This window comes from Neophocaena asiaeorientalis, unplaced genomic scaffold (genome assembly GCF_003031525.2).
Source record: "Neophocaena asiaeorientalis asiaeorientalis breed wild unplaced genomic scaffold, Neophocaena_asiaeorientalis_V1.1 scaffold812, whole genome shotgun sequence".
In the NCBI taxonomy this organism is placed as follows: Eukaryota; Metazoa; Chordata; class Mammalia; order Artiodactyla; family Phocoenidae; genus Neophocaena; species Neophocaena asiaeorientalis.
The window spans coordinates 845709-858214 of NW_020172176.1; the positions used below are offsets into that span (position 1 = coordinate 845709).

Below are 12506 nucleotides of genomic sequence, written 5' to 3' on the forward strand. Positions count from 1 at the left end.
TCTGCGGCACGTGGGATCTTCCCGGACCGGGGCACGAACCCGCGTCCCCTGCGTCGGCAGGCGGACTCTCAACCACTGCGCCACCAGCGAAGCCCCTGCCCCTCATTTTAACCTCTTGGTTTCCCCCTTGCTACGTGAAGTCAGTCATACCTGCCACAGCTGCTTTGTAGGGGGTTCAGTTAAGGATCATATGGAAAAGAAACGTCAAAGTTCTTTAACAAAAAATGAAAACAGCGTGTAGCAACAAGAAGGAACCAGTACAGACATGCAGCTATGTTGTGATGCAAAGGCAAGTGCCACATTATCTGAAAAGGGAAATGGCAGCTGCCAGGACAGAGAGAACGTCTTGAGGGAGGATACTTAAAACTGCAAAACGAAAACCTTTCCCAAGTGTCTGTTAGGGTTCTGAGAACAACAGAAGTCATTCTAGGTACACCAAGGAGGAAGAGAGCCAGAGGCTTCCAGGGGCCCTGGAAGGGGTGGGAGCGCAGGTCAGGGAGCCCACTGCTCCAGTCCATGAAGCTGGAAAGCTACCCACAGCCCAGAGACCACTTATACCCAGGAGTGAGTTTGCCTGGAAGCTTCCACAGACCCCACCTCTGCTGTCTACTGTCTGGAAAACAGTGTTTCCCCTCCTGTTAGAACTTCTGGATCTTGTGCAAGGGTGTCAGTGGCTGAATCTGATGCAGACTCTTATTGGAAGGAGGACTCTGGGAAATGCAGCCCCAGGATTGTCCGTGAGATGCAGAGCAGGATTGACGAGGGAAGAGAAGAGGCCGGTTTGACGGCACACAGGCTGGTACCCTGGGCTGAACAGATGACCAAGTCCATCCTCTTTTAATTCAGTCATGGTGTGTGCTCTTGTTGTACTTTACATCCAGCACATGATTTTCGAAAGAATGTCTTTTGTTTTTTTTTTCAATCAAAGACCAATGAAGTTTTTCTCTCTGCAGTGGGTAAGGTACCATATGTCAATATCCAGCTAGACTAGTTTCTCCTGTAAGAATGGAACTCTGAATCACTCACTATTTATTGAGAATGATGGGGTTTGCTTATCTCAATAACTATGAAATACTGCAGATATTATGGAGGCAAACTTCAGCAGGGTGAAAACAGATTCAGCAGCTTAGAACACTGTAGAAAGAATTCTTAACTTTCTTTTTCTGAGCAGTGAGGACATTTAGAATAAGTAGAATGTCCATCTTCTCAGAGAGAGTCAGATTTTTTAAAAGTATAGTAGGAAATAAAACCAAAGGGGCTCTTCGGGTGAGGAAAGGCATTAGAGGGTGTTATGTAAGTTTGTGGCCTTTTGCCTGGGGTTGTACACGTATTCTTTCCCGAACTCCTCAAAATAACCCTGAGACGCAATGACGGTCCCTGTGTTACAGATGAGAAAACTGAGGCTGGGAGATGACAAAGAACTTATCCCCCTAAATGAAAATCATTCTCCATGCTTGCCTTTTGAAATCATGGAAAATGACAGACAAGGCGTCAGGTGAAAAATTCAAAGGTCAAAAGGAGAAGTCTAGAGTTGTGCTGTCCAGTTTGGGAGCTCTTTAAATAGTTTCATTTCATTAAAATCGAATAAATTTCCAATTCAGTTCCTCACTCACACCAGCCACAGTTCAAGTGCCCAATAGCCGCATTGCAGCTCGTGGCTACCATACTGAACAGAGCAGAACATGTCCATCATTGTAGAAAGTTCTACGGGACGGCACTGGTCTAGAGAATGCGTCGCGTGGGTCTTCGTGAACGTAAAAAAAAAAAAAAAGACAGCAAAACACAAAGTTCCAATTCTCTCGTAACGTCTGAACTGAAAACGGGAATGTGGGGCAATACAGTGGCCCCTTTCTGCCCCCTCTATGTTCGGAAGGGAAAAAGATGAGGAACGTGGGTCCAGGGTTCATGCCAGCTTTCACTGAAGAATGAACAGGGACGACAGGAGGATCCCGTTTTCCTGACCCCTGAGGACCGCAGAAAGGATTTCACGCGTGTGTGCAACATGGCTCATGGTTTTTGTCGTTGCTGTTTTGTGTCTGCAGGTATGCCATTGGCCTCGCTTACAAATCAGCCCCGAAGCATGAGTGGATTGGCAAGAACTCTGCTTCATGGGCGCTGTGCCGCTGCCACAATACCTGGGTGGTGAGACACAACAGCAAGGAGATCCCCATCGAGCCAGCCCCCCACCTCCGGCGCGTCGGCATCCTGCTGGATTACGATAACGGCTCCATCGCGTTCTACGATGCCTTGAACTCCATCCACCTCTACACTTTCGACATCACATTCTCGCAGCCTGTGTGCCCCACCTTCACTGTGTGGAACAAATGTCTGACCATCATAACCGGCCTTCCCATCCCAGACCATCTAGACTGCACCGAGCAGCTGCCGTGAGCTCGTGGCCGCGCGGAGCTGTCTTCCGGGGAATGAAAAGGGTGGTGGCCACCATTTCGGGGACACGGAAAACACAGGCTTCCAGAATGTGATTAAATCTCACCAAAAAGTATCCAGAAATCAGCTAAGATAGGACTCCAAACGGGCGGTTCCTCCCTTTCACTGTGTTTTGTATCAAGTACAGGCTTTAATAATTTCTTCACCTTTTTTTTTTTTGTATTTACAGGAAAATTTATAGATTATTTATAAAAGGAACATAACCAGGATTACAACTCTTAGGAATTCTCTGGTTTTGCACATTAGGAGGCCCGTAAGTGTACCAGCTCTTGACCACCTTTATTTCAGCAGTGTCTGGGCTCGAGAAAAACGTTTTGTGTGCTTATCTACCCTTCTCACATCCTGTGTCCTACGGATCCCATGGGAGGTCCTGTCACCCCAACACTGCATAACAGTATGCAACTATTTTCAAAATAAAAAATAGTTTTGAATCTAGTAGGGAAGTAAACAGGCTTTCTTACTCTGGTTTATCTTGAAGTGTTCTAACTGCGATGTCAGAAAAATTTATTGGGTCGTGTAGGATGGAGAGAGGAAGAGGGAGAATGGAAAGACGACTCGGGAGCTTGGAATCTGCCATAGTGAAATCTGTAATTACCCTCCGAAGGCTGGTGGGATGATGCTGGAAAGAAAGGTTCTGAAACCTTTGGCCACGTATTGCCCTGTTTTTCCCAGGATTAAGGATGCTGGGAGAACATGAAGAATGAGATTGCAGTTGAAAAAAGTCGCCTTGAGTCCTACTGATTATTCAAAAATTCAGGCTGATTTGCGTTTCCTCGGAAGTGGGATTCTGTGACGTGATAGAAATCTATTTCCTTTTAATAGTTTCTTTAGGCCTGTGAAATTTCTTCACTATGTTTAATAGCTGTCCTGCGTCCCCCCTCCCCCAAATAATTTTTGTCTCTGGGGCTGAGGAAATAAACATTTTCTGTCACAAATGGCAACACCACTTTGGATCGATTTTGCTCTCCAGGACATCAACACGTGGTCCCAGCTGCCACTACCACATCCAACTGTAAGTCACCCGAAAAACACTTAATATATATGAGTTGGTAATGACAAGGGACATTGCATAAAGTACCGTTCTCCAGTATACGTGCCTCAAAAGTTATTATAAACAGACTTTTATTAAACACATCTTGAAAGATGTAGAAGTCCCTCTATATTCTAGTGTAGTTTACCATAGAGTTGTAAGAAAAAGCAAAAAAAAAAAAAAATCAAACTCACTATTCCCACTCCGGAACCTGCTAGTAGAACCTGCTAACGCCATGTCAGATGGGATGCTTGGCGTGCTGACCTGACACGTTGGAGCGGTCCGTGAATTAAGACTTTTTTAAGCCGTCCTTGGACTTGGGCCAGGAATCTGGCATTGGTTCTACCTTGACGAAGGGCGTGACATCTATCAACCATTTCATTTGCTAAAATATTTATCTGGGCTACGGGGTTGGCCGTTTTGACTGAACAGACTGGGGGATTTAGACATTGTCTTTACTGATTTTGTTTTTGAGCAAATCAACCAACTGTTTCTTTGAAATTCGTCCATAGACCCACTGTTTCAGCATCGTGTTATGTGATGACGAGTCTGGATTTCATGGGTGGCTTGCCCGGTGCTCCGGCCTCTTCACTGGCAGGTGCGCTCCTTTTTCTTAACAGATAGATTCTATATATTTACTATATTATTTATACCCAGATGAATATTTTGTTAGCGACTTAGGACAATTTCACATCTAAAAGATGGATGCCTCAATGGAAAAAAAACATTAATCATTCTCTGGAAACTTAATGGGATTTTTTTTCTTCTTACGATATAAAAACAATGTGCATTGGCCTTGCCTGAATAAACCAAAAGGGTTGGCTTAGTAATTTTTACGTACTTTTTCGGTAGCTGAATAATGGATATTTTCATGCACTTTGTACACTAACAGGTTTTAAATAAAAGGGTCTAAAACTCAGCTTCTGAGGTTCTTAAAATCATGGTCTCCAGGTACAATACATGCTCCAGTTTGCCTTATGATGTTAATCTAAAGCATTTACGAGGACAGTATTTCCATGAATTATAATGCTTTTCAATATGAAGAAGTTACTACTCCAGCTTTCACTGAAAGCCATTTAGGTTGTGTTCTGGTTATTTTTATATGGACAAGAGGGATTATGTATCATTTTGTTGTGGAAGTCTCACTCTTTGCTAACTTAAAAACATTGTGGATAATAGCAATTACTATTTCCATGTTGTCATATTTACAGGAAAATATGTATATGATGAAAGGCCACAGTGTTTACTTTCATTACTGTAACGATGTAGAAAGATTTCCATGTGGATTTTCTTTGAAAGCCAGAAAAATATATGCTATAAACATTTGCTGCAGTACAATTCTTTAAACGGATTGGCGGCACGGCCTTTTGTTTCTGAGGTTCTTACTTCACAGGAGGCACCGCAAAATAGGGGAGAAAGAGCTGGCAATGCCAATTACGTTAATACACAAAAGTGATGCAGCGGCAACCAGGTGCGACGTCGTGGGTGTGTGAACAGTGCTAGGACCATCCTGAAGTGCTTAATAATGTTTGGACAAGGGGGCCTGCCTTTTCATTTTGCTCTGGGCCTTGCAAATTCTGTAGCCAGTCCTCATAACAGAACTCAGAAACATGGTACCTCTCTCTTTTCTGCTGGATACGAATGAAGAACCCTGGATCCCATGTCACAGGTGTCTGGCCATATAATTCAAGTAGGAATCTAGATGGATGAAGATGAGAGTGGGCTTGGGTGAAGATTTTCTTTCCAGCTTTCAAAGAAAATGACTTCAAAAACTGACTGCCCATAGTGATGAGAGTTTCTGCTGGAGAAGAGGAAAAGGCCTGAGGACAAAGAGGCATTTTATCATGGTACTGAGATCTAGAGACTTCCTGAGGAACCGAACCAGCGCCCCCCAGTGGACGCGGCATTCCATTTCGGCTCCGGGCACATATGCAGGGCCTGCAGAGAGACCCACATGTCTGGGAAGCATACGCGTGCTTTCGGTGTTGGGAACCTGATGATCTGGTTTAAAAAGGATACAGAGACGGTAATGGGGGCGGGAGAATGTTTCTAAAATAGCGCTTCTGAACCAAGGGGCGATATGGTAATGCCTGGAGTCGTCTTTGGTTGGCCCAACTTGGGGGAAGTGCTACCGGCATCTAGTGGGTAGAGACCAGGGCTGCTGCTTCAGAGGCTGTGCTACGCTTTGTAGGATGCTACGACAAAGAATTATCCAGCCCAAAATATCAGTCGTGCCGCGGATGAGAAACTCTTATTTTGGTTTGGTTTTTTAAATCAGAGCCCTCACAAATTTTTTTTTTTTTACTTTTCCTGTAATTGATTCAATGCCTGGTATATCAGAAAGAAAAGAAAGGGGGCACCAAAACCTTCACTGCAGTGGCTCCTTCCCTTTAAAAAAAATATTGACAAAATTGCTTGAAAAATCTGAAAAGCAATCCCAAGCCTGTGTAGATAGAAATCCACTGACAAGTGTCACAAAGATTTGGATGTGATTTGCTTAGCTTGGAAATGAAAGGTCTCTGTATGCTGCCTCTTGCACCCGAACGAATTCAATCCCTGGTACTTGAGTCACGCTGCCAGGCCCTCAGCCCAGACTCTCCATTGCTGTTGCTTTCTGGTTGAAAATAAAATCATTTTTGTGGTTCCCACGCCCTCTGTCTCTGCCTGTCTCTGTTGCCTTTTTTGCCAGTGTGTGTGTTCACATTCACGATTTCCACAAATACTGATTCAACTTCTGCTAATTTTTATACTCCTTCGCAACATATCCATTTTCTTTTTTTTTTTTTTTTTTTTTTTTTTTTTGCGGTAGGCGGGCCTCTCACTGTTGTGGCCTCTCCCGTTGCGGAGCACAGGCTCCGGACGCGCAGGCTCAGCGGCCATGGCTCACGGGCCCAGCCGCTCTGCGGCATGTGGGATCTTCCCGGACCGGGGCACGAACCCGTGTCCCCTGCATCGGCAGGCGGACTCTCAACCACTGCGCCACCAGGGAAGCCCCATTTTCTTTTATGCTTGAAACTTTCCTGCCTCCACCAATCCGGCCTCTCTCTAATCAAAATACAGTTACTTTACAAGACACAAAATAGTCCCCGGAGAATGTAAAGACGCAGTAAGAGAAAACCTGTACAGGAGCGGAGACTGGAAGAAGAATGGCTTGGTTCCAGGCTTCCGGATGGGGTGGAGAGGAAGACAAGCACGATTTGAGCAGACGGGTGGTGGTCTTTACAGCATGGTCTGGAACCATCCCAGCAGTTGGTCCATAAATCTATCGCCAGCCCCCTCCCCAGGCTAATAGGACTTGACTTTCATTAGAGATGCGAGCCTTTCTGACCTAAGTCAGCGCTCTGCAGACTGCGGTCGTGGGTCTGCGGCGTGAGTGGCACCTGCACGCTTGTTACACGTGCCAGCTCTCTGGCACGTGTAACCCCAGACCTACTGGGCAGAATCTGCGGGGCTGGGGCCCAGCGATCAGAGTTCCAACCAGCCCTCCGGGGGATTCTGATACTAGCGGACAGTGTGTGAAGTGCCACTCTAGAGGGCGTTCTCCAGGCTCGTATCCCATATAAACACGCACTTATAGCCTGAAGTGTCTTTTCAAGGTCGTGTGCTTTAGAGGCAGCACGATGTAATGCAGTGACTCTAAACGTGGCTGAGCAGGAAAACCTTTTTTTTTTTTAAACAAATGCCAATTTCTGGATCCCGTCCTGAAAGATGGGATGAGAAGGTCCAGAGTGTGGCCCAGCACCCCGTGCTTTTGTTTGAAGTGATTCTCAAGTGCGGCCAGGATTGGCAGCCAATGCTACCTAGCAGCACAGGTCTCGGCCCCTTTTCTGTCAAGGTTAGAGAGGGACTCTTCTAGGGTTTGCAGGCCATACTGTCTGACAGCTACTCAGCTCTGCAGCTGGAGAGTGAAAGCGGCCAGAGAGGATGTGTAAACGAATGGGTGTGGCTCTGTTCCAATAAAACTTTATTTACAAAAACAAGCACGGGGCACATTTGTCCCACGCTGTGATTGGCCACAGCAGATACAGTTCTGGACCAGCGGCCTGAAACCTCCAGTGCATTGTCTAACTATCCCTCACTCGCTGGGGACTCAGCCATGTCCCCTCATGGCTCTGGGCCTCTGAGCTCACAAGTCCTTTCCAACACTGAATTACATCAATTCTGCAATCACAGAACTCATGGAGAATCCGTTACCGGGTGCTTAAGACAGGGCCACTCAAGGGCCATTAAAAGATTCTTTCGTTCAACAGAGTAGGGTGTGCCCGTTCTAATGATTCGCTTTACCTCCTTCATAATTTTGACTTGGATCAGCCCTTTTCACAAGTCACAGGTGTAAAATATATTCCCTTTAGTAAGAGTTGAGAAGTACATTTAGTTTGAACTTTTGAAACAGACGCTGCTGTAATTAATCACCTTTCAAAGTCAACCTGAAGGGCGTGTCACACACTCCAGAGAGTAGCCCCCATTCCCCTCTTTTACAAATTATTATTTTGTAAATTAGAGAAGCAAAATAGGTTGAAGAAGAGAGCTGCTTGTGATTATAACAGGAGCATAAAAAGACACATGTGGAACTTGCAAGATCCCTTTCCCTGTGGGATGTACTTTCAAGAATGTAAAATAAAAATGGGGTCAAGGGCTTATGGAAGAACCTCTCTTGTCGCTGTCCTGTCTTAATATGGGTGATTTATGGAAAGGAATTCAGGTCTCCCTCTGAATCTTTTTCAGCCATGTTCTCTAAGAGAATTATAAAGGCACAATTAAATAGGAAGTATGGCAATTAACAAGCAAATCTGTCATGGCCAAAAACCAATTACCAATTAAGGAGAGACATAGAAAAATGATTTCATGAACATTGGTTCTTTAGCATGGTCTATTTATCCTCAAAGCTCAATTTTTTTTTTTTTTTTTTTTTTTTTTTTTTTGGGAAACCCCCAATGCTCAATATTTGATGACGGTCATTAAAGGTTGTTTAGTAAAATATTTCAGGTAATAAAGCTTATCTCACCCCTTCCCCAGTCTATTCTCCCTTCAGCTTCTGCGCCCTGTCTCCCGCCTCTTTTCCGTCAAGCTTCGCAAAGGGCAGTTCAGATGTTCTGCTTCCGTTTCCTCGCTTCTCATCATACCTCCCCACTCACTCGCATCAGGCATTCAGTGTCTTCCATCTACCAAACAGTGTTCAGTGATGTCAGCAATGCCAGCTGCATCCACACATATTCCCATGAACGTCTGGCCTCATCTCGGCACACAGCAGCTTCTGAGATGTTAACCCACTTCGGTTCTTTTTTAATCCCTCCCTACACAACGCCATCCACACCGTCTCCTCCTTCGCCACTCTGGGCAGATGCCTCCCAAATCTCTATCTCCAGCTCTCATTTCCCTGCTGAGCTCAGCCCCATATATTGACCCGGTTACTTGGTCATCGCTTCCGGACGCCTAAGGGGCGCCTGAGATGCAATGTGTCCAAAAAGGCACTCGGGGTCTCTTCCCCCCAACCTTGCCGTCTCCAGCCAGTTTCACGAACCAAAAATGAAACGTTCATGTTTGATGTCTGTCTCACCCTCCGTGTCCAGTCTGTCACCAAGTCCTGTTGATTTTCTCTCTTAAAGAGCTCTAACTGACCTCCTCCCTACGCCTGCACAGAACCTCCAAGCTTTCACGTCTGACTGACATAACCTGCTAACCGGTCTACCTGTAATCCACACTGCATCTTGTCTTTCAACTCATCGCCCAGAGCAGCCAAGGTAATGTCTAAGTGGGATCACATCACACATACCCCAACGTGCTGCTTCCACCATTCTTATCCCCGCCTCTGACCCACACACACTGACTTAAACTTTTTCAGAGTGTTCCGTGTCTTGATACTTTCCATGAAACTCCTCCACAGTGCCTGTGAGACCCTCCATGGCCTTCTCCCTGAATATTCCCCGAGCATCATCTTGGACCATTCTCGCCTTATTCCCTGCACTCCGGCTACACTGGCTGCTGGAGCGATGCTCTGCTCTGCCACAGACCTCTCCTGGGACCACCCTTCCCTAACCTCCTTACCTACTGCTAATATTTTTGATTAGCTCTCGACCAGCATTTCCCGTGAAGTGTTCTAGAACTGATTCACAAAGCGCGCTGTGCCTCTGTTCATAATTACAGCTTAGCATTTCTTTCCGTAAATTCTGTTTGCTGCTTCCGTTTCTTTGCCGCCACTAGACCGTAACATTACCGAAGTCTGAGACCAGGATTGGCCTGGCTCAACGCGTGCCACACAGTATGTGCAGAAGTATTCAGCCTAGAATTCCAACGTCTCATGAATGTGTTCTGCTTGCAACTTTCTCTTAAGCCCCCCACCCCGCGTGACTTCAGCTCTTCTCTTTAAAAGACTTGTGTTAAAAATAAGTCAATGAATAAGTGCTTCATATGGGCAGAAACCACATATACCTACAGGATGAAAGATAATGTCAAAACAAAAGCTAGAAAATCTGCCTGCTAGCAAATTCCATCCTGTCTTCATGTCATCCAACAGAAAAGAAACCCTCCAAATTGGGCGAGTAGATCTGCCCGTCGGGAGTTCAAGGACAGAGAACCCAGCTGCTGTCGAGCTGTGTTGAAGTTCCTCCAGTGCAGATGGTAAAAGATATAGCACACGAACACTCACCCAAAGAAAGCTGGGGTACCTGTATTCACAGCAGACCAAGGGGACTTCCAAGCAAGGAACACTTCCTAGGAGCCAACAATTCACCACCCCACCCCCGGAAGAATGAAAGTGGGAGTCAAGACAGGGTTAGCTGAGGAATACAGGATCTGGAATTGGAAAATTCGGGGCAAACCTATCCAAAGGGAGTTGGCTATGCATTTTGCTTGGGCCTACTGCATTTTGGAGTCTGTTACTCCAATAGATAAGTTCCTGTAGACGATGACAGAGATGACTATTCCTGGTTTAAATCAATCCCTATGTCAGGCCTTGGGGCAAATCCCTCTGGACGAGGCCAGGTTCAGAAGCAGCAAGAGACGCAAACAAGAATAAATGTCTAGCCCTCATCATGGACCAATGAGCCCACTCAAGGCCTCTGCCCTTCAGCCCCTGGGGACTTGGTACACACAGAGAAAGGAGGGCAGGGCGTCCAAATCGCAGCATCTGTTGTCGGTTGCACTTGCTCTCTCCCCGCATTCCGGACCTGGCACTCAGGACATCCTGAAATGGAGAAGGTTGCTGGTAGGAGGATGTTTGCAACTTTCAAATGATTGACTGGAAGCAGAAGTGCCGGGGCGTGAACCCTCAACCCCAGAGTTCACGGGGCCAACCAGCCTGCAGAGCCCGGGCCCTTGATCCTGCTAGACAGGCAGTTCTCATTAAGCAATGCTGCTGGACTCGGTGCCAAAAACGTAAGGCCAGCTGCTCCCTCCTGGACTTCATTTCTAGGCTCCGAAATGCATGTATTTCTAACATTTCCAAATCAATCCATCTTTTCTTGGTGGAGGTGCTTGAACAACGCAAACATTTCTTGAGCAACAGATGAGAGTCCAATCGTTCTCACAGATGGCTACGGGGAGATATCCCGGGCATGGAGGACAGCCCAGAGAAATGCCACAGGCCTCCCACTCCCTGCAGGGAACCAGGCCAAAGAGATTCTCCTGGATCAGCACAGAAGCACTGCTCTGGGCTGCCGTCTGCACGATTTCAGAGAGTGACCGTACATGCTGGGGCAGCTGACCTTTAAAGGCAGCTCACTCTTCCTGAGGCTTTTGCGCTTACAACCAGGAAGTCCTCGGGGACAGCTCTGACTGGAGGAAAATCAACACAGCTCAAGACAGCATCCGAGACACAAATGTGAACAATTTCCCTTCACGCTGTCAGACCCAGCCGTCAAAAACATCCCCAAAGTGCAATGACCAGGCTCCGTGTTGCAGAAAAATTCCACTGCAGGGAGACTGAAATCATGACACCTTTACAGCTCTGGAAGGAAATGAGGTGACTGAGTGTTACAATGCCCTGGTGAATTGGGTAAAAATGAGGAAGTTGTTCATTCTCGCTAATTACAGTCCGGGTGTCAAGTTTTCATTTTCAATTTACACAGGATATTACGAACTTTGTGTGCTTATGTACTGAGGGTCTAATGAGATTGCCAAGTACAATCTTCCACCCTCACGGACACACAGGATGGGAAAGCAGGTATCTTTTGAGTATATTTCCGGATATACTCTCTCTTCCTCATCTCACTTGTTCCGTGGACAAGGTCGTCGTCGTCTTCTTTTTTGCGGGGGGCCGAGCAGCATGTGGGATCTTAGTTCACCAACTAGGGATTGAACCCATGTGCCCTGCAGTGGAAGCTTGAAGCCTTAACCCCTGGACCGCCAGGGAAGTCCCTGTGGACAAAGTCTTCTGATGCCCAGTTTCGACTCCGTTCAGTCCTTTCTCTAGCTGTCCCGTCTCTAAAGCAGTTCTCTGCCTTGGCACCATGGACATCTGGGGTTGCAAAGTTCCTTATTATGGGGCTCTCCCGTGCACTGTAGGATGTACAGCAACATCCCTGGCCTCTGACCACTCCCGACCCAGGTGTGCCAACCAACTATGTCTCCAGACAGCTGCCAGGTGTGCCCTGCGGGGTGGGGGATGGGGGCACAGTCACTCCTCTTTGAGGACCAGTGACCTAACGAACACTTCAATGGTGACATCCATCCTATATCATGATGACATCCCTTCTGTCCACGGAACCTTCTCACATCACCTTCCTACCAATTTTCTATTCCTTCCTCCGCTCCCAGGCCGCTGGATCACTTGTGAGGAGTCTGTTGATATGCAGGCATTGTCCAGCTCACTGGCTCGACACCCCCGGGCCCGCCCAGTGCGCTGTCAGTTACACTGGCAGGGAGGGAGGCAGGAATGTCGGAAGAATAAACATCTCCCTCTTCTTCCTGGAACCGGAGCCCTCAAAAGATGCAAATACAGAAATTGGCCAAGATGGCGGAGTAGAAAGATCCAGAGCTCACCTCCTCTCATGAGCACACCAAAATCAGAACGATTTGCAGAAAAACCATC

General features: G+C 46.7%; 1 protein-coding gene across 1 annotated transcript in view; it reads left to right on the forward strand.

The window, feature by feature from the left end:
• The window catches only part of MID1 (midline 1), a 633735-nt gene extending 627624 nt beyond the window's left edge, over positions 1-6111 (forward strand). The window contains exon 12 of the mRNA XM_024756998.1: positions 2043-6111. Coding sequence (XP_024612766.1) covers positions 2043-2391 — 349 coding nt within the window. The 3' untranslated portion in view covers positions 2392-6111. The remainder of the gene's footprint in view (positions 1-2042) is intronic.
• Positions 6112-12506: the final 6395 nt, after the last annotated feature.